We start from the raw sequence: 27,630 nt of genomic DNA on the forward strand, positions 1-27,630 counted from the left end.
CTGGCAGAAATGACGGGCAGAATCCGAGACCAGGGAGAAGAGTCAGCGGAGGAAGATTGGAAGAAATTTAAAGATTATTTACAGAAGTATTGTAAGATTAATGAATGTTAGAATGATGTTGGAATGAATTTATGTGATTTTAGCAAAAATGTAACAAAGATTTAAGAAAAATAGACTGTTAATTGGTGAAAGGAGCGAAAGTAAACTTATATTAATATCAAGATAAATTTTCAGGACAAAAATTTGAAGAGAGGGAAAGGATTTGCTGAAATGGATAATTGACTTAGAATACAAAAAAGGGAGGTGTGAGGAGGTCAGGGACACAAGCAAATGAAAGACAAGTTATGGGAAGGTTCGATTTGTATTTTTTTTAAGTGTTTTTATTTTTCTGTTTTTTATTGTGATGTTGTAGCCTTATTGGAGTTCACCGATTGGGTCTGCGTTGCTCCGGGACAGGAGGAAGGAAGTCAAAATGACACCGAGGTTGGTTCAAAGAAAGAGTTTATTCTGCTCTCCAGATAGCAGAAGGCACCTGCGTGGTGAGTCCACAGCAAGTACAAAGAAATGACAGGTTTCATGCAGTTTATATATCCTCCAGGCACCCTCTCACTCCTCCCCTAGGAGCCCAACCACGTCGGCGTACGTACACAGGTTGACATCACATATGTTCCTGCTCTGGTACTCTCAACCATAAAAGGATTTTCCTTCCTGTACTTCTGACCATAAAAGGATATTCCTGTTCCTCCTCCTATCTTGGAGCAAGAGGTCACTACTTCCGAGAACATGCTCTGGCGTTAGTCCCAGATTTGGGTCTCTGCGTCATTTGTGGTCAGGACATAAGATATGTCTGTGTCTGTTCTACTGGTAAAGTCAAGGCCAGTCTTGCCATCAAACTGATAAGGGAGAGAGCTGTGTTCTTGTTTTGCATTTGCTCAACGGCTAAAGTTTGTGCATTTTAGCTAAGGAGAAATGGGGATTTTGGTGCAGTTTAAAAACTGCCTGCACAGTCAGTTTTGGGGTTTGGGAAACCCATTCCTTCATTCCCTCCTCTTCTTTTGGACAGCCTTACGGCTCGTCCCAAGGCACTGGCTGGTATTCTCATGTCAGTGCTATAATCTGGGGCCGAATCATTCGTGACATCATTTAACCATCATATTTTGCAAGCATTGCATTAAGCAGGGTATACAGGAGCAGAAAAGAAGAAAGATTAGCAAGGGGCCTATCAACATCATAAAAAGTCCTCTAAGCCACCCAAGGTTCAGAAGCCACTCAGTCAACCAAGACATGTCCCATCCATTCCAGGTTGGGACAGGAACATGGGCTACTTTCTCTCTTTCTGTTGCCAGGTGTCGAATAGCTACACCATGGTCAGAGATGTTAAAGCAACAGGCTCCTCCTGTTAAATTTAACGCAGCCCAAAATCCGGCGGAACCCAAAAATGGGGCCGTAACTGAGGACTCATTCCAAGGCACAGGGAGGAGGGGTACTCCTCCCAAAGCATCTGTAGGTCACAGAGTGCGAGAGGTCCCGGGTGCAGACCATGCAATTGGTTTGGTTTTGCAGAATAGGCTTCCATTTCTGCGTGTTGCGGGCACCCCATTCTCTCATTAGCCGCTGGGTTACCTTAAGTGGTGTGGGCGCGGCGATGGCCAGAAATCAGAAGACTACCATCCCGGCTAAAACCATGCCCCCCCACAGCCCTACCTGCATTATTTGGGCACAGGGATATATCTATTTCCTAATACCTTCTTCTAATAAGGAGGGTACCTCCCACAAAGCTATATACAAAGCTACATATTCAAAGGGAAAGAAAAGAAAATGTCCTCTTTTAGTCCACGCTGGATTCTTCTCTTGCCGTGCGTAGAGATGCCAGCTTCCAGGGGTGGCACCAGCAGGGCGGTCGTCTGGTGGGTGGGGCCGAGCTGATGTGGTGAGGAGAAGCGTGAGGTGGCGTCTGTAGGGCACCGAGAGATGGTGAGTCGAAGGGGTTGGTGTAGATCAATCGTAGCAGTACAATCTGATGCTGCCTGGGGTTTGCTTCATCCTTCAAATCAGGCCTGCTGGAATATATGCAGTCAGGTGTTGGAGGCCCATCCTCTCCCATAGGTGGTGGCGTAACCGGGTTAAGAAGTCTCTCTGGAGGCGTGGGTTAAGAACCTCAGTAACTCGAAGCTGCAACTGCAGGTGCATGAGCAGTGCTTGGCAAAGGGGGATAGAAAAATAAGTTCCTTTCACGTCCAACAATGCTGGCACAGCATGAGGAGTGACGCACGTGGTTTCCTGTCCAAAGGTGAACTTGTCAGCTTTTGTAATCAGAGTGGCAGCAGTCACTGCTGTTCGCATGCAGGGAGGCAAAACTTGTCCCGTAGTGGTTAATTTTTCAGACAAATAGGCTATGGGTTGGTCATCATCAGGGTCTAACAATTACCTTGGTAAAATTACCTTGATAGAAACATATTTCGCCATGTGCAAATGGCTTTGGATACCTACTAGGTCCACAAATCACCATATAGCATATATTCAATACACACAAAAAAATGACAATTTGATCCCAACAAAGGACTGCTGGACATCCAAAGGGCCCCATTACCCCATTAATGCCTTCTGTTTCTTCAGCCAATTCCCATCCCTGTACTCTGCTGCCCTCAGGACCAAAGGCGCTACACCCACTTTATCGCTATATGATCTTATATCCTGAAGCTCCCTTTTGTACTGTCCTTTTGTCCACTTCACCTCCTTTTCTTAAGTCCTTTCTAAATTATTCAATCCCATCATCATCATCATCATTTTTTTCCCTTCTCATCCTCTCTCTCTCTCTCTCTCTCTCTCTCTTTTTGTGTGTGACACTGACACAAAGATGAAGTACATTAACAAGGTAACACAGGTGATGATCTGGCATCTGAAATCATTCACACAAACAGAAAGCTTAAAAACACAAAAAAAGCGTACTAGATGCTGGCTCTCTTCTCCAGGGTTAAATGTGATTGTAGCATATACACACAAATTGCAAGCAGAAATTAAATCACAAAAGAATGAGATCCTCTTGGAAGGTAGCATATTACCGTGATTACCCTTCCTTTGCCTTTTAAAACAAAAACAAAAATTTTTTTTTCTTTCCAGTAGCACCTTAAAGACCAACTAAGTTAGTTCTTGGTATGAGCTTTCGTGTGCATGCACACTTCTTCAGGTATCTGAAGAAGTGTGCATGCACACGAAAGCTCATACCAAGAACTAACTTAGTTGGTCTTTAAGGTGCTACTGGAAAGAAAAAAAAATTTTTGTTTTTTGTTTTGACTATGGCAGACCAACACGGCTACCTATCTGTAACTTTGCCTTTTAAGATATGCTTCTGTTTTAAATTCTTTCTGCAGAATATTTACTGCGAAAGGGTGTTCTGTTGGGCTGCATTTGAAAGTTGATTGAACTTTTGAATAAGCTGTAGGACAGTCCTTCCCAGTTTTCCCTATTATTATCTATTATTTATCTGCAAATAATTTAATCCTTGATATACATATTCATGTACTTAATTGACTTGGGACAGTGGTTCAGTTAAATTAGGGTACAGCAATAGGTTAAGTTCCACCTGCTGTATGGCTCAATTTTCTTATAAAAAACATCTGATAACAGTTTGACAGGGTGCAACTCAACTTTTAACACCATTTTTTTTCCTTCATTTCTATTCAATTCAATCCTATATATATATATCAGATGGGGGGGTCGGGGGGGTTGAGAGAGCAGGTACCAAGACACTGTTTAGGGGAAAGGTTCCTGCTTGTTCCTTTTCACAATGTGAAACTAAATATCTGACCTAGAGCACTAGGAACGTTTTAAAGAACACCACGTAGAAGGCTATGACAGCATACAAGCAGCCCTGGTAAGAAGTGCCTGATAACTTTCATATTTGAAACCACAAAGAAAGGCACAAACCACAAACGAACGAATACAGGCAGTGGGGCCTCTTGCTTGGTGTTATTTGCTTTATGAATTAAGGTCCCAGTTTCTCAATACACACACTTGCTATTCACCCCAACACTCTTCCTACATGGATTCACACACACAGAATTCTTATCAAGTAGTTACAGGAATATTAAACCGGAGTGTGCCTGAATTTGCGTCAGTGTAACCATGTTTGGTAATAATAAAATTCTGCACATTTATGTAATTCAGACATACAAATTATAATGCACTTTTGCATTCAGTTGGGCCAGTGTTCACAACATTCTGTTTTACTTAGCATTTTGGTTTGAAAACCCAAGTTCCACCTTCTCTGCACTTGCTGCAAGATTGTATATTATTAAACAAAAAAAGGCACAATTTTCCAAGAGAACATATGTCTTGGAGTTGCATATAATCCCCACCAGGCATCAGAAACTGGCAGATATTACTCGGAAATTTCAAAATTAATGCCCAGATAATTCATATCTTTTCCCCCTGGGTGGTCGCAAATATAAACTTGAAAGTCTTTTGATACATTCATATAAAAGTTCATTTACACCTTACATACTTCAGATAGAAATGGTTCTGGAAAAGTGCAGTTACAATCAGAACACAAAATTCTTCCTCTTCCAATTATTCACCATGGTTCAGTAGCATACCAGTAATTAGTTCATTGTACATACTTTCTCCATTTACTTTAATACATCAATTTGCATGCAAACATTAAAAATCACTTTTCCTTCAAATGAACCATACATAAGGTAACTTTGTTCAATATTGCCTTTCACCCAAGGGAAACCTAGGAGGAATCACCTACTGGGTAACTGTATCAATAAGCATCAAGGTATTTGTCTATCAACATCTTAATTCTGCTGTCACTAATGCATTTGACAACTATTGATTATGTGTGTCTCAGAACAGGAAAATTTCAAAGCATTGGACACTTTCCACAGCCTAATGTGAACAGGGAAATAAAAGTTATTTTGCCTAAGACCTCTTCTGGCATGTACACTTAGAAATCAAAAAGGCCCATCTCAATTTTCAATTAATAGATATCCAAGAAGTATCTTTCATGGGAGGGACATACTAAAAAGAGCACAAACAATATTCCAGGTCCCTACTCTTGCTGTTAATTTATGGATGGTTAGCTGTCCAGCCAGCCAAAAAGAGGGCTGTTCCATAATATATTATAATCTTAGTTCTTAATTCAGAATTCTTTAAAAGTTGGTTTTTACTCATGAAAACCTCAACCAATAATCTGAGTGCATTTTATTTTATTTTTTTTAATAGATATTTATTAGAATTTTACAACACATAAAAAACAGACAAATCCACACAAAAAACCGAAAAATACACACTTAATAAAAAAGAAAAAGAAAAAGAATCCACTTTTAAATTTCAAGGTTCTATAACCCTCTTTCCTGACCTCCTCACATCTCCCTTTTTTGTGTTCCTCTTTATTCCGCCAAATTCAGCAAATTCTAACCCTCTTTCATATCTCATTTATAATTGTATACTCCCACTTGTTATATCTCTAATTTCCCCTCTTTTTTAAATCCTTTTTTTCATAGGTCTTTTAACTATATCCCAAATGCCGTGTTACCTTTAGATCCCACATCATTTTAACATTCAAACAATTTACTATATTTCTGTAGATAATCTTTAAACTTTTTCCAATCCTCTTCCATCAACTCTTCTCCCAGGTCTCGAATTCTGCCGGTCATTTCTGCCGTCGCCATATAGTCTATCACTTGCATCTGCCATTCTTCCACGGTGGGCAAATCTTGTGTCTTCCAATATTTGGCGAGAAGTATTCTTGCTGCTGTTGTTGCGTACATAAAAAATGTTCTGTCTTTCTTTGGCACCAATTGGCCTACTATGCCCAAAAGGAAGGCCTCTGGTTTCTTAGGAAATGTAAATTTAAATACCTTCTTCAGTTCATTATAGATCATTTCCCAGTAAGCCTTAACCTTTGGGCACGTCCACCAAAGGTGAAAGAGCGTTCCCTCAGCTTCTTTACATTTCCAACACTTATTGTCAGGCAGGTGATAAATTTTTGCAAGCTTGACTGGGGTCATGTACCACCTGTAAATCATTTTCATAATATTTTCTCTTAAGGCATTACATGCTGTAAACTTCATACCGGTGGTCCACAACTGTTCCCAGTCAGCAAACATAATATTATGACCTAGATCTTGCGCCCATTTGATCATAGCTGATTTGACCGTTTCATCCTGTGTATTCCATTTTAACAGCAAGTTATACATTCTTGACAAAATCTTAGTTTTCGGTTCTAACAATTCTATTTCCAACTTTGATTTTTCCACCTGGAAGCCAATTTTTTTATCCAAGTTATAGGCCTCTCTTATTTGATAGTAGTGAAGCCAGTCTCGCACTTTATCTTTAAGTTTCTCAAAACTCTGCAACTTCAATTTATCACCTTCTTGCTCCAGAATTTCCCAATATTTTGGCCATTTGGCCTCCATATTGAGCTTTTTCTGAGCCTTAGCTTCCATTGGCGAAAGCCACCTTGGGGTTTTATTTTCCAATAAATCTTTGTATCTTATCCAGACATTAAACAATGCTTTCCTGACAATATGGCTTTTGAATACCTTATGTGCTTTAACCTTGTCATACCACAAATATGCATGCCACCCAAAAACATTATTGAAACCTTCTAAATCCAAAATGTCTGTGTTCTCAAGAAGTAGCCAGTCTTTCAACCAGCAGAAAGCTGCTGATTCATAGTACAGTTTAAGGTCTGGCAGGGCAAATCCACCTCTTTCCTTTGCATCAGTTAATATTTTAAACTTTATTCTAGGCTTCTTGCCCTGCCAGACAAATCTAGAAATATCTCTCTGCCACTTCTTGAAACAGTCCATCCTGTCCAAAATTTGCAATGATTGGAACAAAAATAACATTTTTGGCAATACATTCATCTTTATAGCTGCAATTCGACCCAACAAGGAAAGCCTCAATTTGGACCAAATTTCTAAATCTTTTTTAACTTCTGACCAACATTTCTCATAATTGTCCTTAAATAAATTCAAGTTTTTCGCAGTCATATTAATCCCTAGGTATTTCACTTTCTTAACCACAGTTAAACCTGTTTCATTCTGAAACCTTTCTTTTTCCATTGATGTTAAATTCTTCTCTAATACTTTAGTTTTTAACTTATTTAATCTAAATCCTGCCACATGACCAAATTCTTGAATCAGTTCTAAAACTCTTTTCGTACTAGATTCTGGCTCCTGTAATGTCAAAACCAGGTCATCTGCAAAAGCTTTCAATTTGTATTGTTTAGCTCCGACCTGAATTCCTTTAATAGACCGATCCCTTCTAATCATGTTCAACAGCACCTCCAGGACCGAAATAAATAATAATGGGGAAATAGGGCAGCCCTGCCGTGTTCCTTTTTCTATCTTAAATTCTTCCGTCACCACATTATTTACTATCAATTTTGCTTTCTGTTCTGAGTAAATTGCTTCTATGCCATTTTCAAACCCCTGTCCCACTCCCATCCCTTTAAGATTTTTCTTCATAAAGTTCCAAGAGATATTATCAAAGGCCTTCTCCGCATCAATAAAAATTAATACTGCTTTTGTATTTATATTCATTTGCAACAACTCCAAAATATCAATTATATTCCTTGTGTTATCAGACAAATGTCTGCCTGGGAGAAAGCGTGCCTGTTCCTTATGTATTACTTCAGCTAACACTTTTTTTAATCTGTTAGCCAAAATGTCTGCAAAAATTTTGTAATCCACATTTAGAAGGGAAATGGGACGGTAGTTCTTTAGTTGTGTCTTTTCAGATTCTGTTTTCGGTATCAGTGTGATGTATGCTTCCTTCCACGACTCTGGCGCCTTCTTCCCCTCCATAATCTCATTGCAAACCTCCTTTAATGGTTGAATTAAATGATCTTTCAAAGTCCTGTAATACTTGGAGGTTAATCCATCCGGCCCTGGAGACTTGCCCAGTTGCATGTTCTGAATGGCACCTTCAACCTCAAGTTCTGTAATTTTATAGTTTAATGTTATCTTATTTTCTAGGGATATTTTTTGTAATCCATTAGTTCTTAAAAATTGATCTATATCAGTCTCTTTCTGTGGCCCTTGCCTATAAAGTTGTTTAAAATATCTCTGGAAACACTTTCTAATCTCCGCCGGGTTCTGTATATTTTTCCCTTCAATCTCAAGATTCGTAATCGTATTTAACTTCTGTCTTTTCTTCAACTGCCACGCTAATAGTTTTCCACATTTATTAGCTGACTCAAAAGTCTTTTGTCTCATTTGTTTAATTTTCCACTCTACTTCCTGATTAATCAATTTCATATATTGTACTTGATATAGCTTAATTTCTCTCAAAATCTCTTTTGAGTTTGGTTTAGATCTTAGCTTCTTCTCTCCCTCTTTTATTTTCTCCAATTTTTTTTCTTTTTTCTCATTTTGAGATCTCTTTTTTATTACATTCTGTTGAATCAAGAACCCTCTCATAACCGCTTTACTTGCGTCCCAGATTACTCTTTTTTCCACCGTGGTTTTCAGATTTATCTCAAAGTAGTCTTTCAAGGTCTTTTGGGCCTTCCTTACAATCTCTTGATCTCTTAGCAAGGTGTCATTCATCTTCCATCTGAAGGAACCGATAGGTGTTAATTTCATTTCCATCTTTACAGCATTATGGTCAGAGCAGGTTTTTGGGCAGATTTCCACCTTTTTTGTCTTAGGTGCCAGTCCTCTAGATGTCCATATTTGGTCAATTCTAGTCCATGTCATTTTGGCTTCAGAAAAAAAACGTCCCTTCTCTACCTAAGGGGTTTTTGGTTCTCCAAATGTCAATCAAGTCCATATTGTCAGTCAGTTCAAAAAAAGTTTTCGGTAGTCTGCCCTCTTTCGTTACAGTCTGTCTTTGTGCTTTATCCATGTTCGTAGATACCACTCCATTCATGTCTCCCATCATAATGATGTTATTATAGTCCATAAAGTCCAACATTGTCTCATGCAACTTCTTGTAAAATTCCGATTTCCCCTCATTTGGTGCATAAATTCCTAAAATCAAAATTTTTTCTCCTTGAGTTTGAATTTCAATTGCCAAAATTCTTCCCTGCTCATCTTTGAAAAGAAATTTTGGTGATAGGCTTTCTTTTGCATAAATAACCACTCCTCTCTTCTTTACTTTATCCGATGAAATGAATTCTTGGCCTAGTTTTTTATTAATTAAAACTTTCCTATGAAGCCTAATCACGTGTGTTTCTTGCAAACAAATTATGTCCAATTGTTCCTTTTTTAATAAATGAAAGATTTTCCTCCTCTTCTCAGGAGAGTTCAAACCATGAATGTTCCAACTTAATAGTTGCAGGGACATGTTGAAGTAGCTCTATTTTCCTCCTACTGCACCCAAAAGTTCCTCCTTAGACAGTGGTATCTCTTTGTCAGTCTCTTTCAATCCCAAAGATGTAGGTACAAAACCTAGTGGTCCAAGTCCTAAGGCTCTTATGTCTTCTGCAGCCCCTTTCTGAAGGTCTTCTCCGTAGTCCTTCATAAATTTTTCCTTGTCCTCCACAGATTTAATTTTAACTTTTTTCCCTTTAAAAGTAAATGACACCCCCTGGGGGAACTCCCATCTGAAGATAATTCTGTTGCTTCTCAGTAGAGTCACCAGATCTCCGTAGTTAAGTCTAAGGTCCAATAGATGTTTCGGAATATCCTTGTAAATTTCCACCCTTGAGTCTTTGATCTCTAAGGACTTCTTAAAATGCGCACTCAGAATCTTGTCTCTTTCTTCCTTCGTTCTGAGAGAAATCAAACAGTCTCTCGACTTAATCTTCCTCCCTCCTTTTCCCACTCTGAATGCACTTACAATTTTAAAATCTTTCTCCTCTTCCAGAGACCAAAATTCTGCAAATTCCTTCGTCAAATAATTAATTAAGTCCTCTTTATCAAGTTCTGGTACTGACCTTATTCTCAGATTATTCTCTTTATTTTTTAATTCTATCATAGACAGAAGTGCCTGATGTTCACCTATCTGTTTACGCATAGGTTTAATTTCCTCTTGCACTTCCTCAACTTTCTGCTTGGCCTCCTCAGCTGTTTTACGATTTAAAGTAGTGTCTTCCAGTAGTTTCCCAATGGATTGCGCGTTTAAGCTAACTTGCTGTGTCAGATTGTTAATGCTAACAGTATTTTGGTCAATTTTAGTTGACTGGTCAGTTACTTGCTTACTCAAACCCTCCAATTTTTCAAAAATTTTGTTTAACACTGAAGTAAAATCCCCCCCTGAGGCCATTCCTTCCGGCCTAGTTTGATCTAGATCTTCCTCTTGTGTCACAGAAATCGTGGGACCAGATGATCTGCGTAGCTGTGAAGTTATAGTAGTCTGCTGTGTTTTGGCTTTAGCTGATCTAGTCTTCCCACTCATCCCACTTCTTGTCTATGCGCCAAGGTCAGTGCCACAGTCTGTTTTTCCCATGGAAATCCCCAAGTCCACAGATGGAAAATTCCCCCAGTATGTTGTCAAACTTCAATGCTCCACTAGAGGGACACTATGTTTAAGAATGTTGCAGTTTGTAAAGTCTTAAAGTTTTCCCCAAAGTCACAAAGTGTCCTCAAAAAGTTAACAATAGCCAGTCTCCAGAGGACCTTCAGAATCCTTTAAATTTTCGCAGAGTTACTCATAAAAAAAAGAAATTTACAATGTCTCCAAAGAAAAGTGCAGGATACAATATGACAGTTCCAAACAGCCTTATAGTTCCAAAGTTGGCAGCCCGATAACCGGGAGTTTAGTTGCTTTATAAATCCAGAAACAAAGAGGAAAAAGTCAATTTTCCCTTCTCCACCCCAAGTAAACTGAGGTGGGGTCTTCTGCTTGATGTACGGATTCAATTCTTTTGCAATCCCAATTTCAAAAGCATAAGTTAATTAAACGTCGTTGCTTTGATCTTTAAACAAAGCCGAGAGACGGACTTCCTGGTTGCGTCTCCCGCTTGTATGCCAAATTGAGTTGAATTTAAGTCCTGATTCAGATCATCTACTCACGGGTAGTTGTTTCCTTTAAGCCGAATAGTCCCAGGAAAAGGGTCAGCGCTCACCGACAGCAGCTTAGCGGCTTCACTCCACAGAAAGAGCGATCGACTCACAGCACCGCACCCCCCCGTCCCGCTCCAGAACCCCTTGCGGGGTCCCTTTGCAGTTTCGAGGGGCGCTAAGGGTGCCCGCCGAGTCCCACGACCACAGGCTATCACTGCCTGTGGGTTTCCAGCGAGGGTCTCCGCTTCGCCGTAGCGGACGACCCGTTTCTGCGGAGCTTCCCCTCTACAAGTAGAAGAGTGCCGCCCCCGGAAGTCCTAATCTGAGTGCATTTTAACAGCACATGCAAGACTTTGACTAAGTGTGTCGCTGGTCACACACCACCTTTATGCAATTCAGCTTTTACTATATTTAGTAAACTCTCAATAATAGCATCTTAATATATTACTTTCATTAATACTCATCAGCATAAACACTCAACCATCTTTACAGCCCATTACCCAACTTTCCTCCTGTTCCAACATTCTCACTTCTCTACCCTCTACCTCTCACCTTCTTTTCTACTTCCCTCTACCTTCTCCAGCTCTTACTACTTCAACACCTTCCCCATAACATTCGGGACACAATTGTTCATCCCTTTTACAAATAAAAATTATACACATTTCAAAAATATATCAGAAGAAAGGTAGTGCAAAAATCAATTTTGGTATCAAATAGCTCTGGGGGGCTGGCATGCCATGCAATATTTGGTAATTTGTCATTTTCCTGAGTGGCCCCATTTTAACCTGGTTTCCAGACTCCACCAAGGGCTGCATAGCATCTTTGTTTCTGTGTTAAACACAGACACTGCAAAGGGATTATTTACTGCTTTGTCCCCCGTAACCCTCTCACTTTTCTTCTCATCTGTCTGAACATGGGATGGGGGGGGGGGTTAAAACCCCATCCCTTTTGACAACACTACCTTTTTCCATACATTTGTACATTTTTACTTTTGATCAATATTTAACAAGTGGTTTCTAAATCACCCAGGGTACCTTATGCAACAGAGTCAATAAGAAACAAACTTATTAACAAAAACATTAAGATACCAGGTAGCTCAAAGCACAGTGAATTGATGACATTCAAATTCTGAAACCAATACATGATTACATGATTGTAATAGTAATTGAAACCTTCCCAACTTTAACATGAAAATATAAAATTTGACCTCATGAGCAACTCATGTCACTTTTAATATTAAAGACCAAATAATCCCCCCTTTTTTAAATACTTGTTGTCAGAGCTACCCTAGGTCCCAGCTCACAAAGGACCAACGCTGCTTCGTTGTTAAGTACAAAAGTCTTTATTGAAGTTCAGTTTCACTTCCAAAGCCGCAGCGCGCAGCCCTACGTCTCAACCGTTAGACCGCTGATGCTCCGTCTGAGTCTCCTCCCCCTTGACACCAATTTAAGATTCTAGCCTTGCTCCACCTTTTCCGCTGCTCTTTCCTCCTCTGGGTCCGCCTGCCCGCCGGGGTCTCGCCCTTTCTAGCCTCCTCTGAGGCTGATTCCCCTGAGCCTTCTCCCTCCCTCCGGCGGGCTTTAGGAGCTGGTTCCCCATCCGGGTCTCCTGCTGTCCCCCGCGCCTGCACATTTGAACTTGGCGCGCGCGCCCAGCCAGCAGCTTTCCTCCTGACCGTTTCACTGCTGCTGTCACTGCTTCCCCCTTCGGGGGGGCTAGCTGCAACTGACCTCCCTTCCGTTCCTCCACTCTCCGATGGAGGCGTGGTCAGCCCTGACTCCCACTCTGGAGGAGACGCTGGCCCTGACACATGTGACTCTTCCCCCCCACTACGCTCTGGTGGGGAAACTGGTCCCGATCCTCCACTGCTGTTTTGGGGTTCCCCTCTGGCTCCTTGTTTCTGGTGCGTCCCCCCTGGGACCCCCGTTGCCCTGACCATCGACGCCCCCTTCTGGGAATCTTCTGATTCGCTGGAGAAGCTCATGGAATCTCTCGGGCCACTGTCATACTCCCCTACGCTGCCCTCGGATTCTTCCCCTTCGCTCTCCAATTCCTCTCTCCCATTGCTCCTGCTCCAGATTCCCTGACATCCATCCCCCCCTCGAAGCCCCCCTTCCCCCCTCCCCCTCTTCGGGTGTGGGTTCCGGGCGCTCCAGTGCTGTGGGTGTGAGTGCGGGATACCATTCTTCCCCCCTGGGGTGTAGCCGGTCCGCTGGATCCGGCCCAACCGCAACGGGCTCGTCGACGTCGATTTCCTCTGCTTCCATCTCTCTGCTGATGTGCTCGAATCCAGGATCCTCCCCCAACACGTCCATGTCCTCCCCTCCCCCGGGTACCTCTGGTGAGACTGCTTGCAAAGGTCCCCGCAGCAGCTCCCTGCGCCACCCCACCTCCGGTTGAGTGTCCCACCAATAGGAGCGGTCTGTGGCAAACCCCGAGAGTGACCCCTCCGGGGAGCTAGTTTCCGGCGTCGTCTCTTCAGCTGATGAAAAACCCTGGAACGTACTGGCTGACAGTGTGGGTGTGAAGAGCCAGTCGTCGAAATACTCTGCCGGCATAGGTCTGTGTGGGAAGAGTGCATGGAACTCGTCTTTAAGATAGTGCTCCTCCACGGCATAGCACGGTACCCACCTGTTGGCAGTGGCTGGGGTACCTTCCCTGGCGAGGAGGTATTCCACTCCCTCTTCCCCCCACCTCGAGTCCAAAATCTCCGTGACCTCGTTGAGTGGCGTCGCCCTCCGTGACCCCTCCCTCTTTGGAGATTCGTTAAGTGGGTCTGGCGCGTCCCCTGTCGCCTGAAACCTGTGGGGTTCCCTGTAGGGTGTGAGCACTGACCTATGAAAGACTGGGTGCATTCTGGAAGCCTCCGGGAGTGTCAACCGGAAGGCCACTGGATTGATTTGCGCCACGACCTGGTAAGGCCCCAGCTGCTTGTGTTTGAGCTTCCTCTTGGCTAGCGTTCTGGCCGGCACTGCCTGGGCAGCTAACCAGACCCAGTCCCCCACCTGGATGTCCTCCCCGACCCTCCTGTGCTTGTCTGCCTGCATTTTGTAGGCGTGTTTCGCCAGTTCCAATTGCCTTCGGAGTTGCTCGTGGACCTCCTGTAACTCTGCTGCTAAGTGCTCTGCTCCCCTTGGCTCCCCCTTCGTCTCTAACCCCGGGAAAGTTCTGGGATGCCGCCCATTATTGGCGAAGAACGGTGTCACTCCTGTAGACCCGTGCTTCGTGTTGTTGTAGGCAAACTCGGCCAGCGGTAGGTAGTCCACCCAGGTCGAGGGTTGTTGATTGGCGTAGCATCGCAGGTACTGCTGCATGATGGCGTTGACCCTCTCCGCTTGCCCATTGGTCTGCGGGTGTCGTGCCGACGCTAAGTTGATCTTGACGTTCAGGATGCCCAGCAGCTTCTGCCAGAAGCTCGAGACGAATTGGCGACCCCGGTCGGACAGGATGGACCGCGGCAAGCCGTGAGCTTTGAACACGTGGTCTATGAACAGCTTGGCGGTCTGTTCCGCTGTGGCCACCTTCGCGCACGGAATAAAGTGCGCCATCTTGGTGAACATGTCTACGACCACGAGTACCGCTGTTTTGCCTCGCGAACTGGGCAGATCTGTGACAAAGTCCAGGGCCACTCTCTCCCACGGTTCGAGCGGCGTCTGTAGGGGTTCTAGTAGACCCGCCGGCTTCCTGTGTACCGGCTTGGCTCTTTGGCAGGTGTCACACCTGGAGACGTAATCCGCGACTTCTCCCCTCACCTTGGGCCACCAAAAGTCTCTGGTTACTAATTCCGCCGTCTTGTCCTTGCCGAAGTGCCCAGTGCTGGGCGCGTCGTGTAACTGCTGCAAGACTTTCGCGCGGAGGTCGTCTCCGGGTACGTAGAGAGCCCCTTTGCGGATGAGCAGTCCGTCTTGTATTTGGAACTCGTCGTCCTTCGCTGTGCCTTTTCGCACCTCCTCCATCTTGGATTGCGCGAACGAATCCGTCTGCAGCGCTCGACGCACCGCGTCCAGGTCCACGGCAGCTGAAGCGCACGCCCACGCTTTCGGTGCGAAAATGTGCTTGGCCGCCACCGGCGCCGCTTCCTCGAGATACTGCGGCTTCCTGGATAGTGCATCCGCCATGACGTTGTTGTCTCCCGGGATGTATTCTATCCGGAAATCGAAATCCGCAAAGAACTCCGCCCAGCAAATGTGTCTTTGGTTCAGGAACCGCGCCGTGCGCCAGTACTCCAGGTTCTTATGGTCCGTGCGGACTTGCACTGTGTGTCTGGCTCCAACGAGGAAGTGCCGCCACACCTTGAAAGCTGCATGAATGGCCAGCAACTCCCTGTCCCAGATGGTGTAGTTCTGTTCCGCCTTGCTGAGTTTCCTGGAGTAGAATGCGCACGGCCTCCATTCCCCTTGCGGATCTTGCTGCAACAGGACGGCCCCCACCGCTCTGTCCGAGGCGTCCGTCTCAACCCTCATTGGTCTGCTGGGGTTTACATGTAGCAGCTGTTCTTCGGACGTGAAGAGACGCTTGAGTCTCCGAAAGGACTGCTCCGCCTGGTCCATCCAGGTGAACTTCTTCTTCTTGGAGCTGAGGGTGTCCGTGATAGCCGCCGTCTCCTTCGCGAAGCCTTTGATGAACTTGCGATAAAAGTTGGCGAAGCCGACGAACTTCTGGACCTCCTTCTGATTGCGCGGGCTCTTCCAGTCCAACACCGCGCGGACCTTGGCGCTGTCCATGGCGAGTCCCTTGTCGGACAGCTTGTAGCCCAGGAAATCCACCTCCGTCATGTCGAACTGGCACTTCTCTAGTTTGGCGTAAAGTCTGTGCTCCCGTAGCCTCTGCAGGACCTCCTTGACGTCCCTCTCGTGAGCCTCCTGCGATTTCGAGAAGATCAGGATGTCGTCTAGGAAGCAGACGCACTTCTTGTAGAGGAGTCCCGCTAACACGTGATGGATGAAAGCTTGGAAGGTATGGGAGCCATTTTGCAGACCAAAAGGCATTACGCGATATTCATAGGTGCCTAAAGGTGTAAATATGGCTGTCTTCCACTCATTGCCCTCCCGCATGCGTATAAGGTTGTACGCCCCTCGTAGATCCAACTTGGTGAAGAGTCGTCCCTTCCTCACCGTCGCGAGCAGGTCGTCGATCTTGGGCATGGGGAATGCTGCGGGCTTTGTTTTGGAATTTATGATCCTATAATCAACTATGAGCCTGCGTTGGGGCGTGTCCTTCTTCTTCACGAAAAACACGGAACTGCCCCCCACTGCTTTAGATTCTTGGATGAACCCCCGCTTCAAGTTGTGATCTATGAACTCCCTGAGTTCTTGCAGTTCGTCTTCAGACATGGAATACAGTTTCCCAGTCGGCAGCGTCGCTCCCGGCAGGAGGTCAATCTTGCAGTCGTAAGGCCTGTGGGGAGGCAGCTTATCCGCTTCCCTCTCGCAGAAGACCTCCAAAAACTCCTTGTACTTGTTGGGTACCGCTTGCACCATGCCTAGGTGTAACTGCGGTTCATCCTCTTGCCCCTCCTCCTCCTGGCGGGTCTGGATGCAGTGTTCTGCGCAGTAGGAGGAGCAGAAGGTCAATTGCCGCTGGTACCATGCTAATGCCGGGCTGTGCCTATCCAGCCAACTCATACCCAACACTATGGGCGTGTCTGACAGGTGGGTGACGTTGAAGCTGATGACTTCGCGGTGGTTTCCAATTTGCATCACCATCGGCGGTGTTTGCTGCACCACCTCTCCTCCCAGTAGCTTCCTGCCATTGACCGTGACGACGTTTAGGGGCATGGTGGCTGGCAGGAGTGCTATGCGATGTTGCTTGATAAAGTCCACACCTACAAAGTCTGCGTTGCTCCCAGAGTCAATGGTTATTGGTACTTGCATGGTGTGCCCATTGGGCAACTGGAGCGATGCGGTGAGTTGCACCACTGGTTTGGGTGGGAGGGGGTCTGTGGGCTGTAAAATCTCTGGGGACTCCTTCACTGACTCGCCTGGTTGGGCCCCAGTCCTTCCCCTTCCAACCAGGCTTCTTCTTCCCCCTGCAGCTGTTTTGGCTGCTGACCTGTTCCCTTTACTGTTGCTGAGGCTGCAGTGTGCTTCTGGAGCCTCTGGGGACACTCTTTGGCCATGTGCTGTGCACTGTCGCAGATGTAGCACTTCCTGGTCCCTCTAGGAGCCTTCGCCTTGACTGCTCCCGGTGTTTGGGCTCTGCTGGCAGTCTGAGCCCTGGCACCACCTATCTCCATCGGCTCTTCTCCCCTTCCCAATGGAGGCATGGATAGCGCCCGCCCTGTCTCTCTGGATAGGAAGGGGGTTGTCCTGGCTGGGGTGCTTGCCTTACGTCCTTCCTCCCTGCTCCAAGGGCATCCTTCCAGGCGCACACCAATCGCCAGCGCTCTCTGGACGACTTCTGTGGTGCTTTTAGGTCTTTCTCCCCTTGCCAGCTCATCTTTCACGGCCCCACTTAGCCCCTCCCAGAACAGGTCTCTGACGGCAATAGAGTCCTTCTCCCAGCCCAGCACGTTCAGTAAGGCAAAAAAGCGTGAGTGATATTGCCTCACCGTCGCTTTCCCTTGCTGTAGTCCATGCATTTCCCTCCGAGCAACATCTACATCTACCGTTGATTTAAAGCAAGCGTCCATAGCTTTGATAAATGCATCGGAATCTTGGAGGGCGGGGTCTTTTTCGCGCCACAAATTCCGCAGCCACGCTTTAGCTTCCCCATGCAAATGAGTAATTATGAAACCCACTTTCTCTTCCTCATCTCTAAAGTCTTTCCGAAGCAAATTGAGCGCGTAAACCACGTCAGCTCTGAAGTTAGGGTATTGCTGCAGGTCCCCGTCGAAGTGGGCTACTAGGCTGCCCCCCCTCTTCCCGAGGCCAACTCCCTCCGGTTTGGGTCCTGGCAGCCCCTCCTTGCCCAAACGGTCCCACCTGGTCTGCAGATCCCGGCAGAGCGCTACTGCTTCTTCTTCTCTCTTCCTGGATGCTGCCACTTCTGCGTAAAGCGTCGTGACTGCTTCTTGCAGTTCTTTCATCTGGCTCTCCGTAGTCATCTTTGCCTATCTTCGTGAGCTCGCAAAACACCAAGTCTTGCCCCTCGCTGCACCAACTCACGCTGCAAGGTTTTTATGGGAGACGGAGCATACTGTCAGAGCTACCCTAGGTCCCAGCTCACAAAGGACCAACGCTGCTTCGTTGTTAAGTACAAAAGTCTTTATTGAAGTTCAGTTTCACTTCCAAAGCCGCAGCGCGCAGCCCTACGTCTCAACCGTTAGACCGCTGATGCTCCGTCTGAGTCTCCTCCCCCTTGACACCAATTTAAGATTCTAGCCTTGCTCTACCTTTTCCGCTGCTCTTTCCTCCTCTGGGTCCGCCTGCCCGCCGGGGTCTCGCCCTTTCTAGCCTCCTCTGAGGCTGATTCCCCTGAGCCTTCTCCCTCCCTCCGGCGGGCTTTAGGAGCTGGTTCCCCATCCGGGTCTCCTGCTGTCCCCCGCGCCTGCACATTTGAACTTGGCGCGCGCGCCCAGCCAGCAGCTTTCCTCCTGACCGTTTCACTGCTGCTGTCACTGCTTCCCCCTTCGGGGGGGCTAGCTGCAACTGACCTCCCTTCCGTTCCTCCACTCTCCGATGGAGGCGTGGTCAGCCCTGACTCCCTCTCTGGAGGAGACGCTGGCCCTGACACATGTGACTCTTCCCCCCCTACTACGCTCTGGTGGGGAAACTGGTCCCGATCCTCCACTGCTGTTTTGGGGTCCCCCTCTGCCTCCTTGTTTCTGGTGCGTCCCCCCTGGGACCCCCCTTGCCCTGACCATCGGCGCCCCCTTCTGGGAATCTTCTGATTCGCTGGAGAAGCTCATGGAATCTCTCGGGCCACTGTCATACTCCCCTACGCTGCCCTCGGATTCTTCCCCTTCGCTCTCCAATTCCTCTCTCCCCATTGCTCCTGCTCCTGATTCCCTGACACTTGTACTCTGCAAGATTCTAGGTGTTTTAAGGTCTGTTTCCCAACCCCCTAAGATGCAGCACAGTAGATGTGGCAGAATCGGGAACCCCTTCATGCAGGGTTCTATTCCTGGTGCCTCTGCGCATCAGCAGAGCCCATATTTTTTTCCCCGGACCCCACGTGTTGGCAATACAATACAAGCCAACTGGACGCACCTATGCTGGTCACTGCCAGAATACAAAAAGGAGCTTACAAGGGTTTTCAACAGTAGCTTGACATTTCCAATTGTCCCCAAAATAAAACACTGTGTGGGTTGGTTTCCTTTTTTTTCTTCCTTAAACCCTGGGACACTTCACCACCTAACATTGTTTCTCACTCAGTCACCTTTCGCCGCATCCTGTTAGTGGCCTAGACGGACTCGCGTCGCTAGGAACCGCACCTTACAAGGACCACACTTCGCTTCGTCAGCGGCTCTGAGCCTCGACGTCTCATCCACTCAAAGCATTCACTAGAGTGTCCCCATACACAAATAAATACACATACATACAAACCCCATACACATACGAACCCCATGCACCTCCCCAATCCCCTTTACCCACAAACTTCCCAAAGCCGGTGGCACTTTTACTGCTCTTCTACTGGCAAACCAGCGGCACACTACTGCTCTCTACTGGCTAAACCCAGCGGCACTTTACTGGTCCTACTGGGCGGGGCTGATCAAACCCCTGACTCCCACAAAACAAGCTGTGGAGCCTACCTTTCCCCTGGGTACCCTTCTCCCGTGCAGCTGCTGTCTTTCTTCCATCTCTGCTGCGTCTCCACTCAGGTACGGGGTGGGGGGCTCCCCCTAGAAAATGAAGGGTGCGCGCTTGGAGCCACCAACGCCAACCGAGCTGTTCGCTGAGCAGTGACGCCCCGGTCCTTCGTCCTTGTCCTCAGAGAACACGGATTCCCGGCCAATGCACCAAGAAATGGAGCCTTATTGGAGTTCACCGATTGGGTCTGCGTTGCTCCGGGACAGGAGGAAGGAAGTCAAAATGACACCGAGGTTGGTTCAAAGAAAGAGTTTATTCTGCTCTCCAGATAGCAGAAGGCACCTGCGTGGTGAGTCCACAGCAAGTACAAAGAAATGACAGGTTTCATGCAGTTTATATATCCTCCAGGCACCCTCTCACTCCTCCCCTAGGAGCCCAACCACGTCGGCGTACGTACACAGGTTGACATCACATATGTTCCTGCTCTGGTACTCTCAACCATAAAAGGATCTTCCTTCCTGTACTTCTGACCATAAAAGGATATTCCTGTTCCTCCTCCTATCTTGGAGCAAGAGGTCACTACTTCCGAGAACATGCTCTGGCGTTAGTCCCAGACTTGGGTCTCTGCGTCATTTGTGGTCAGGACATAAGATATGTCTGTGTCTGTTCTACTGGTAAAGTCAAGGCCAGTCTTGCCGTCAAACTGATAAGGGAGAGAGCTGTGTTCTTGTTTTGCATTTGCTCAACGGCTAAAGTTTATGCATTTTAGCTAAGGAGAAATGGGGATTTTGGTGCAGTTTAAAAACTGCCTGCACAGTCAGTTTTGGGGTTTGGGAAACCCATTCCTTCAATGTGTTGTTTTGTTTTTGTTTAATTTGGTGTTTTTTCTTTTTGTAACCTTAAAATTTCAATAAATATTACTTCTTTAAAAAATCTGCTGATAGAGCGTGCATCAGTTCTAGAATGTGGCAAGCTATTTTCTGGAGCTTGTGTCGCTAATTGCTGATACTGCGTGTCTACGGGAGATCGATGGACGTCCGGAGACGATGTGGGGGCCATGATGGGCTTTATCTCCCTGGCAGTATCCCAACAACAGGTTTTGGGCCCAGATTCATGGCACTTACAGGAGAGTAAGACTGCAACAGACTGCTGAGGTATGTGTGGGGAAAGCGAAAGCAAATAAGGCTTTTCTGTTTGCCGCGGCAAGAGACTCTGATGTCCGGCTGGCCTAATTGGCCTGGGAGCCGAGCCAAGCAGGCTTCGTGATTTATGGGTGCCAAGATAAGGAGTCTCTGAAGTGAAAAAGACTCACGGCTCAAGTAAACAGCTGGAATGGAGTTTTTACAAGCTTCTGAAGCTGCTGAGTGCCCAAAGTTAAATCGGCACAATTATGAGACCTGGGCAAAATGGTGTGAGAGTTTGCTGCATCAGTTTGGAGTGTGGCATACTGTGTCTGAAGCCCCTCCAGTTCCTCTGACAGATAGATGGAAGGCCCAACATTCGAAGGCCATAGACATAATAGTCTTGTCCGTCTCTCTGGAGGAAATTGCTACGCTAGCTGTCAACAAGACAGCATGTCAGATGTGGAATGCTTTGAAAGTTGCCCATCTGCCAATCATCCCAGCCCGGAGTTTGACTGCGTTGAAGGTCCTGGCTGTTTCCCAGAATGCGAGTGAATGCAGGGATGCTGAGGGCACTGGTTGCAAGCTGCAGGGGGAGCTGACTGTGATGTCATCCCAGGCAGCATTCCAGCCTCCAGGGGGAGCCAAGGAGTCGGCAGCTGAGAGCTCTGTTTCTCATGGGAACCAAGGTCATCGTCTTTGCAGAGGCTGGAAGGCCAGAAGTAAACAGAGACAGATGCCTGCAGATGGCCCGAAGCAGAAGGGGGGTGAAAGGCCCACGCCAGTGGAAAACAAGGCTTTGTTTGCTGGCACTGCTTCACCAAAGGCTAAAGGCAAGTTTGATGGCCAGGAGCAGGGGGGCAAGCAGCAAAAGCCCACGCCGGTGGAAAACAAGGTTTTGCTTGCCAGAAAAGCTGCTCCAAAGGCCAAGGCCAGGTTTATTATTGACTCTGGATGCACCCGCCATCTAACAAATGATAAGCACCTGTTTATCTCCTTCAAGCCTCAAGATGGAGAGATCCACCTGGCAGATGGAAAGACGTTGCGAATCGCAGGAGAAGGGACTGTAAAACTGGCAAGTCTGCACACAACCATCAAAGATGTACTTTATGTTCCAGGTGCTGCAGACAATTTGCTCAGTGTCCCACAGCTGACTGGGCGTGGCTTTGAGATTTCCTTCAAGAGGAGCGTCTGTGTCATCAGAAAAGGCAAAGAGGACATTTTGCATGCAAAGTTTATAGATGGTTTGTTCTGTATAACTTATGATGACAATGGTGCTGCTGTGTCTAATGTTGATTCTTGTTGTGTTGCACAAACTAACAAAGTTCTTCATGCAGGATGCATTCATGAAGCACATCGAAGATTTTGTCACATGTCTTGGCAGGCGCTGGCCAAGATGCCTGGGTTGGTTGAGGGTTTGAACATCAAACCCTGTAAGTTTCACATGAAGTGTGTATCTTGTGCAGAGAACAAGGTGAAGGTTGCTCCAAAAGGCAAGGAGTCTAGCAGGCAGGCTTCCAAACCCTACCAGCTAGTCCACGCAGACCTGGTTGGTCCACTTGCACCCTCTTTGGGTAGAGCAAGGTACTTCATGGTTCTAATTGATTCTTTTTCCAGGTACATTCGTGTGTTTATGCTCGAGCAGAAATCGCAAGTGTTTCCTAGGTTCAAGGCATTCTGTGCTTGGTTGGAGAATGTTCACAGTAAACGGATTGGCTGTTTGTTTACTAATCGAGAGGCTGAATTCACTTCTCGGCAGTTTGAAGCTTTCCTGACTGAGAAGGGAATCCAGCATAGCCTCTCAAGTCCTGGATCCCCATGGGAGGTTTGTAAGCAAGCAAAGCAAACATTGCTTCAAGGCATGAAAACCTTGTTGCATGATGCCAATCTCCCTGAGAAGTTTTGGGGGGAGTCTCTGAACTCGTATGTTTACACTTTTAACAGGAGACTGTCATCACCTATTGGTTGTACTCCTTATGAGAAGATGTTTGGTAAGAAACCTAACGTCAAGCACATGAGAATCTTTGGTTCTGACATGTGGGTACACACCCCACAGAGCAACAAGCTTGGGAAGCGTGGGGCACATGGTTTGTTCATGGGGTACGAAAAAGCAGCATACAGGGTATGGATCACTGACTCTAAGTCCATTAAGTTCACAAAGAGTGTTGAGTACAATCCTAAGTGGGGGGGAAATGTGGGAATTTTCCAGAGTTACCCAGAGGAAGATGAAGGTGATGTGAAAAAAGCAGATGATGAAGAGGAAGCTGAGGATGATGATGATGATGATGATCAGAGTTCGGATTCCAGTTCAGTGGGCGGCGCTGCTGGTGGTGTCAGTGACAGTGATGACACAGCAGACTACAAGAGCGCAAAGGCCTCAGTCAGACCATCTGATGCGTCTGACAATGAACTGGAAGAACCACTGTTCACCATTGGTCACTTTTCTCCTAAGAAGGAGGAGATGAGTCCAGAAGACTTGCGTCTAGTACGCAGGTCTGAAAGGGCGACCAAGGGCAGACCTCCAAAGAGATTTGCTGATGAGTTTGCTAAGACAGCAACTGCTGTTCTTAGTAGCTCAGAGAAGGTGTGGGAACCTTCAAGCTTCAAAGAGGTTCAAGAGTTAACCTCTAAAGATGCTGAGCCATGGCTTAATGCCATGAAGGCTGAAGTTGATTCCTTGAATAGGAACCAAACTTGGGAGCTGGTACCGGTAGTCCCAGGAATGAGACTGGTTGGCAGCAAATGGGTCTTCAAGGCCAAGACAGACCAGAATGGCAAGGTTGTCAGACACAAAGCCAGATTGGTTGCCAGAGGTGTTTCACAGGTACCAGGACAGGATTACCACGAGACCTACTCACCCACCGTCAAGTATGAGAGCATTCGGTTGATGCTCAAAATTGCTGCGGAGGAGAAACTGCATGTTTCCCATCATGACATTAATACAGCTTTTTTGTACGGGGTTTTGGGGGAGGAGCTGTCCATGCTTCCACCTGATGGAATGCAGATACAGAAGGGAATGGTCTGTAAACTTCGGAAATCCTTATATGGTCTCAAGCAGAGTGCCAGGTGTTGGAACACAAAACTCACTGAGACATTGCTTTCTCTAGGTTTTCACCAGGGCAAAGCTGATCCGTGTGTTTGTCAAGGAGGAGGGGCAAAACAAACTGTATTGTTTATGTTTTGTTGATGATCTTCTGATGTTTTGGAAGAATCAGGCTTTGTACCAAAGCACCCTAGCTCAGCTGAAGGAGCACTTTGACATGAAGGATCTTGGTGAGGTATCCAAGTATCTTTCTCTGCAGGTGGAGAGGGACCAAGCAGGTAATTTTCTGGTACACCAAACACAGAAAATTGCTGATGTATTAACCAGGTTGAATTTGGTTGATGCAAACCCAGCAGACACACCAATGGTGACAGGTTACCAGGTAGATAGTACTGCTGAAGCGTTTTCTGACACTACGCTGTACAGATGCATTCTAGGCAAGTTGAATTTCATTGCTAGATGCTCAAGACCTGACATAGCTGTAAGCACTAACCTGCTTAGCAGACATGCTAACAATCCTACTGTTCAGGATTGGAAAGCTCTGAAGCGCATAGCCCGCTATTTTAAAGGGACTTTGCACTACAGGCTGAGGTTCACCAGTCAGAAGACTGAAGGTCTTGAAATCTTTGCGGATGCTAGTTTTGGAAGTGACACCACGGATGGTACAAGCACTTCTGGAGTATGCTACATGTACAACCACTGTCTGTTTGACTGGCTGTGCAAGAAGCAGACGACAGTAAGCCTAAGTTCCTGTGAAGCAGAACTCAATGCTCTGTCATTTTCACTCATGGATTGTGAATGGTTGATGCAACTGTTTAAGGACATCAGAGTGTCTATGAAATGTCCTATACAAGTGTATCAAGACAATAGATCCTGTTTGGCTTTGCTGAACTCAGAGAGTTGCAAGCAAAGAACCAAGTACTTGCAGATTAAGCTACATCGTGCAAGAGAGTGTATTCAGAAAGGACTCATTCAGGTGTCCTACATGCCAGGAAATGAAATCCCTGCTGATCTGTTGTCTAAGGTTGTTAACAGAGAACAACTTAAGGTTTATGTACAGAGGTTGCAATTGGGTTGAACCACAGGTACTACAGGTTACACGGAAAGGGGGAGGATGTTAGGATATTTCCGTTCCACCTTAAAAGGGAGCAGGCTTTGTGAGTCACAGAGTCTGCGTATTTCCTGTTCACAGGAAGTTTATGTTGTGTCTTTGCTTTCGTGTCTCTCTCTGCCTGAGCAGACCGAAGCAGGCAGTCATGTTTTTTCTTTGTTCTGACCAACGCTGAATAAACTTGGAAAAATGCTCTCCTGCGTGCATCTTTCGCTGTGCATTATCTGCTGATAGAGCGTGCATCAGTTCTAGAATGTGGCAAGCTATTTTCTGGAGCTTGTGTCGCTAATTGCTGATACTGCGTGTCTACGGGAGATTGATGGACGTCCGGAGACGACGTGGGGGCCATGATGGGCTTTATCTCCCTGGCAGTATCCCAACAATGGACTTTTTAAAAGAAAAATAATTTGATTTAATTTAGATTTGGCAAAGACGGAATCTAAAAAGGAAGCCAACTTCCATCTTTTGAAAGAAAGATTTTGCAGTACAGACTTGTGAATGGGAGAAAAACTTTGGAGATACATCAGTCTTTAGATACTTTTTAAACTGCACTTTGCTACTTATATAAGTAGCTACTTTGCTAGTTATTAACAGCCCATCTTTGGATGCAAGAAGAAACTGTTTGCTCTTTGATTTCTTAAAAGGAAGATACAGGAAGCGAATGGAGTACTCTCAGTTTTATGAATGGGGATGCAGATTTTATGAATGAAAGTATGGAAAGGCTTGGAAAAATTGTAAAAAGAGGACTTCCGGTCGGCCGCGAAGCCTAGTGCAAGCGGGATTCAGCTCCTGTGAGAGAATCTGGCGTTTCGGGGGGAGGGGGGTATTGCAAGGGTGCCGCAACCCCCCAAAAACCTCAGGAGGAGGGGGGCCACTAGGGGGCGCATTGGAAGATGGCCGACAATACCATCTCTCCGACCCACACGGGGTAATTAAGAGGCTGTTATGGGAGTAGGCAGCCTCCCTTGTTGCCCCAAGGAAATGGGTAACACTGCCCTTGCCTGCTGTGCCCATAAATCACCCCCTAATTCGAAAGAAGGGGGTGAGGGCCCTAGGCAGAATGCCCCCGTGTGGATCTCGGCTCTCCTGGACGCTGTCTCTGATCGCGCACTAGCTGCAGCAATTTGGAATAATTAATTACAAAAGAAGCAAATGCACATATTTCAAGTGAAGAAGGGGAGTGAAGTCTGCTAATTTAAGTGACCTCTGCGAAAGAAGACGACGGGCTGGAGAAACAGGAATATTTTACGATGAAGATACACCAAAGGCTGGGTATGTTGACAACGGGACTGAATGGGGGGGACGGACCTTTTTTACTTTCCTTCTATGTGATTTACAAGAACCCCTCCTCATTAGAATCGTCGACTGAACTGACCCAAGCAGGATGATTAAGGTCTGTGTGGAGATAAACTTTAACCAAAAGTATGCTTTATGGAGATCGAGAAGCAATAAGAGCTTTTGGAAAGGGGCAGTAATTAATTCAGAGTCGCCATCTTGCCAAAGGATTTATAGCCGGGAGGAAGAACGGACTTGTTTTCAGACTGCATTCCTGGTGAATCTCCTCAGAGGTTTTGAGAAAGGAGGCAGATTGGTGAAGATTAATGACGCTAAGACTGTTTTGATGTATGGAAGTGATGTTATATGGAAAACGTCTGGATATGGCTACTGGATAAAAAAAATAATATCCACGCAGGATTACAAAATGTTCTAACCAGCTTGTGGAGACTATCAGAGGTCACAAAGAGAAAGGAAAAATATATGAAAATAACAACATGAGATGTGGAAAAACAATAAGAAAGGACTGGATGGTACTGTGAACATCATAAGGTTAGATTTGTGGACATTAAAACAGCAGTAAGAAGCAAGAAGTTGATTGGATCCCCTTCGGAACTTGAAATATGGGTACCCCCAACAAAAATTTAAAATTCGGCTGTGTAATTTGGAATTTATGTAATTTGGTTTGATTTGATGTGATTGGTCGGTTAATAAAAAATTATTCTTAAAACACAAAAACCTCAGGAGGAAGATTCTGGGGGCAGGTTCCCAGCAAAGCCGAGAAGCGGTCTCTCCGCCGTCGGGAAAGCTTCTTTTAGGAGTGAGAAGAACGGCGAGATCGAGACACCATTTTCTACCCCCGAAAAGCGCAGCCTCAAGCTTACCCAGAACAGCGATCAATTCTAAAATAGTTACAAATCTGGATCTAATTGGTGGAAAAGAAATTCTAATTTAAAGAAATAACGATTCGGAAGCAGCGGGGTGGTAAAAAGGAGATCAGCCCCGACTGGGATCTATTTTATATGCAAGAAGTACCTACGGAACAACAAAACAGTGAGTTGTCCTACAGTGGGATTTTTTTTTATTTTAATATAAGCACATTACTTAATTTAAGACTGTATATAAAATAAAGAAGAGGGTTTAAACCCCTATTACAGTGTGATTTTGCCCCTTTTCTTGAGAATCTCTGGGACTGCAGGAAGAGAATCTTCCGGGAAACTTTTACTTTCACTTTAGAAGAACTGTGTAGACATTTTAAGAAGCCTTGTGGTGGAGTCCTTTTTTTTTTTTTGCCAAAAAGCAGCGTGACAGGTTGTTGCTAAGCCTAGACTGGATGAGATATAATTTTTATGTATTTCAGTACTTACTTTTTTTAAAAAAAAATCTTTATTTCCTGGAGCAGAGCTGAGCAGAGAGCAGATATTGTTTG

At 45.9% G+C, this 27,630-nt stretch overlaps 1 protein-coding gene across 1 annotated transcript in view; it reads left to right on the forward strand.

Moving 5' to 3' along the window:
- Positions 1-23,660, forward strand: part of LOC310753765 (uncharacterized protein) — a gene marked incomplete at both ends in the record, with an annotated part of 220,078 nt that extends 196,418 nt beyond the window's left edge. Inside the window, 2 exons of the mRNA XM_083595107.1 lie at positions 22,887-23,391; positions 23,642-23,660. Coding sequence (XP_083451233.1) covers positions 22,887-23,391; positions 23,642-23,660 — 524 coding nt within the window. The remainder of the gene's footprint in view (positions 1-22,886; positions 23,392-23,641) is intronic.
- Positions 23,661-27,630: the final 3,970 nt, after the last annotated feature.

The sequence above is a fragment of the Podarcis filfolensis genome (assembly GCF_964270895.1).
Source record: "Podarcis filfolensis genome assembly, chromosome: W".
NCBI classification, from domain to species: domain Eukaryota; kingdom Metazoa; phylum Chordata; class Lepidosauria; order Squamata; family Lacertidae; genus Podarcis; species Podarcis filfolensis.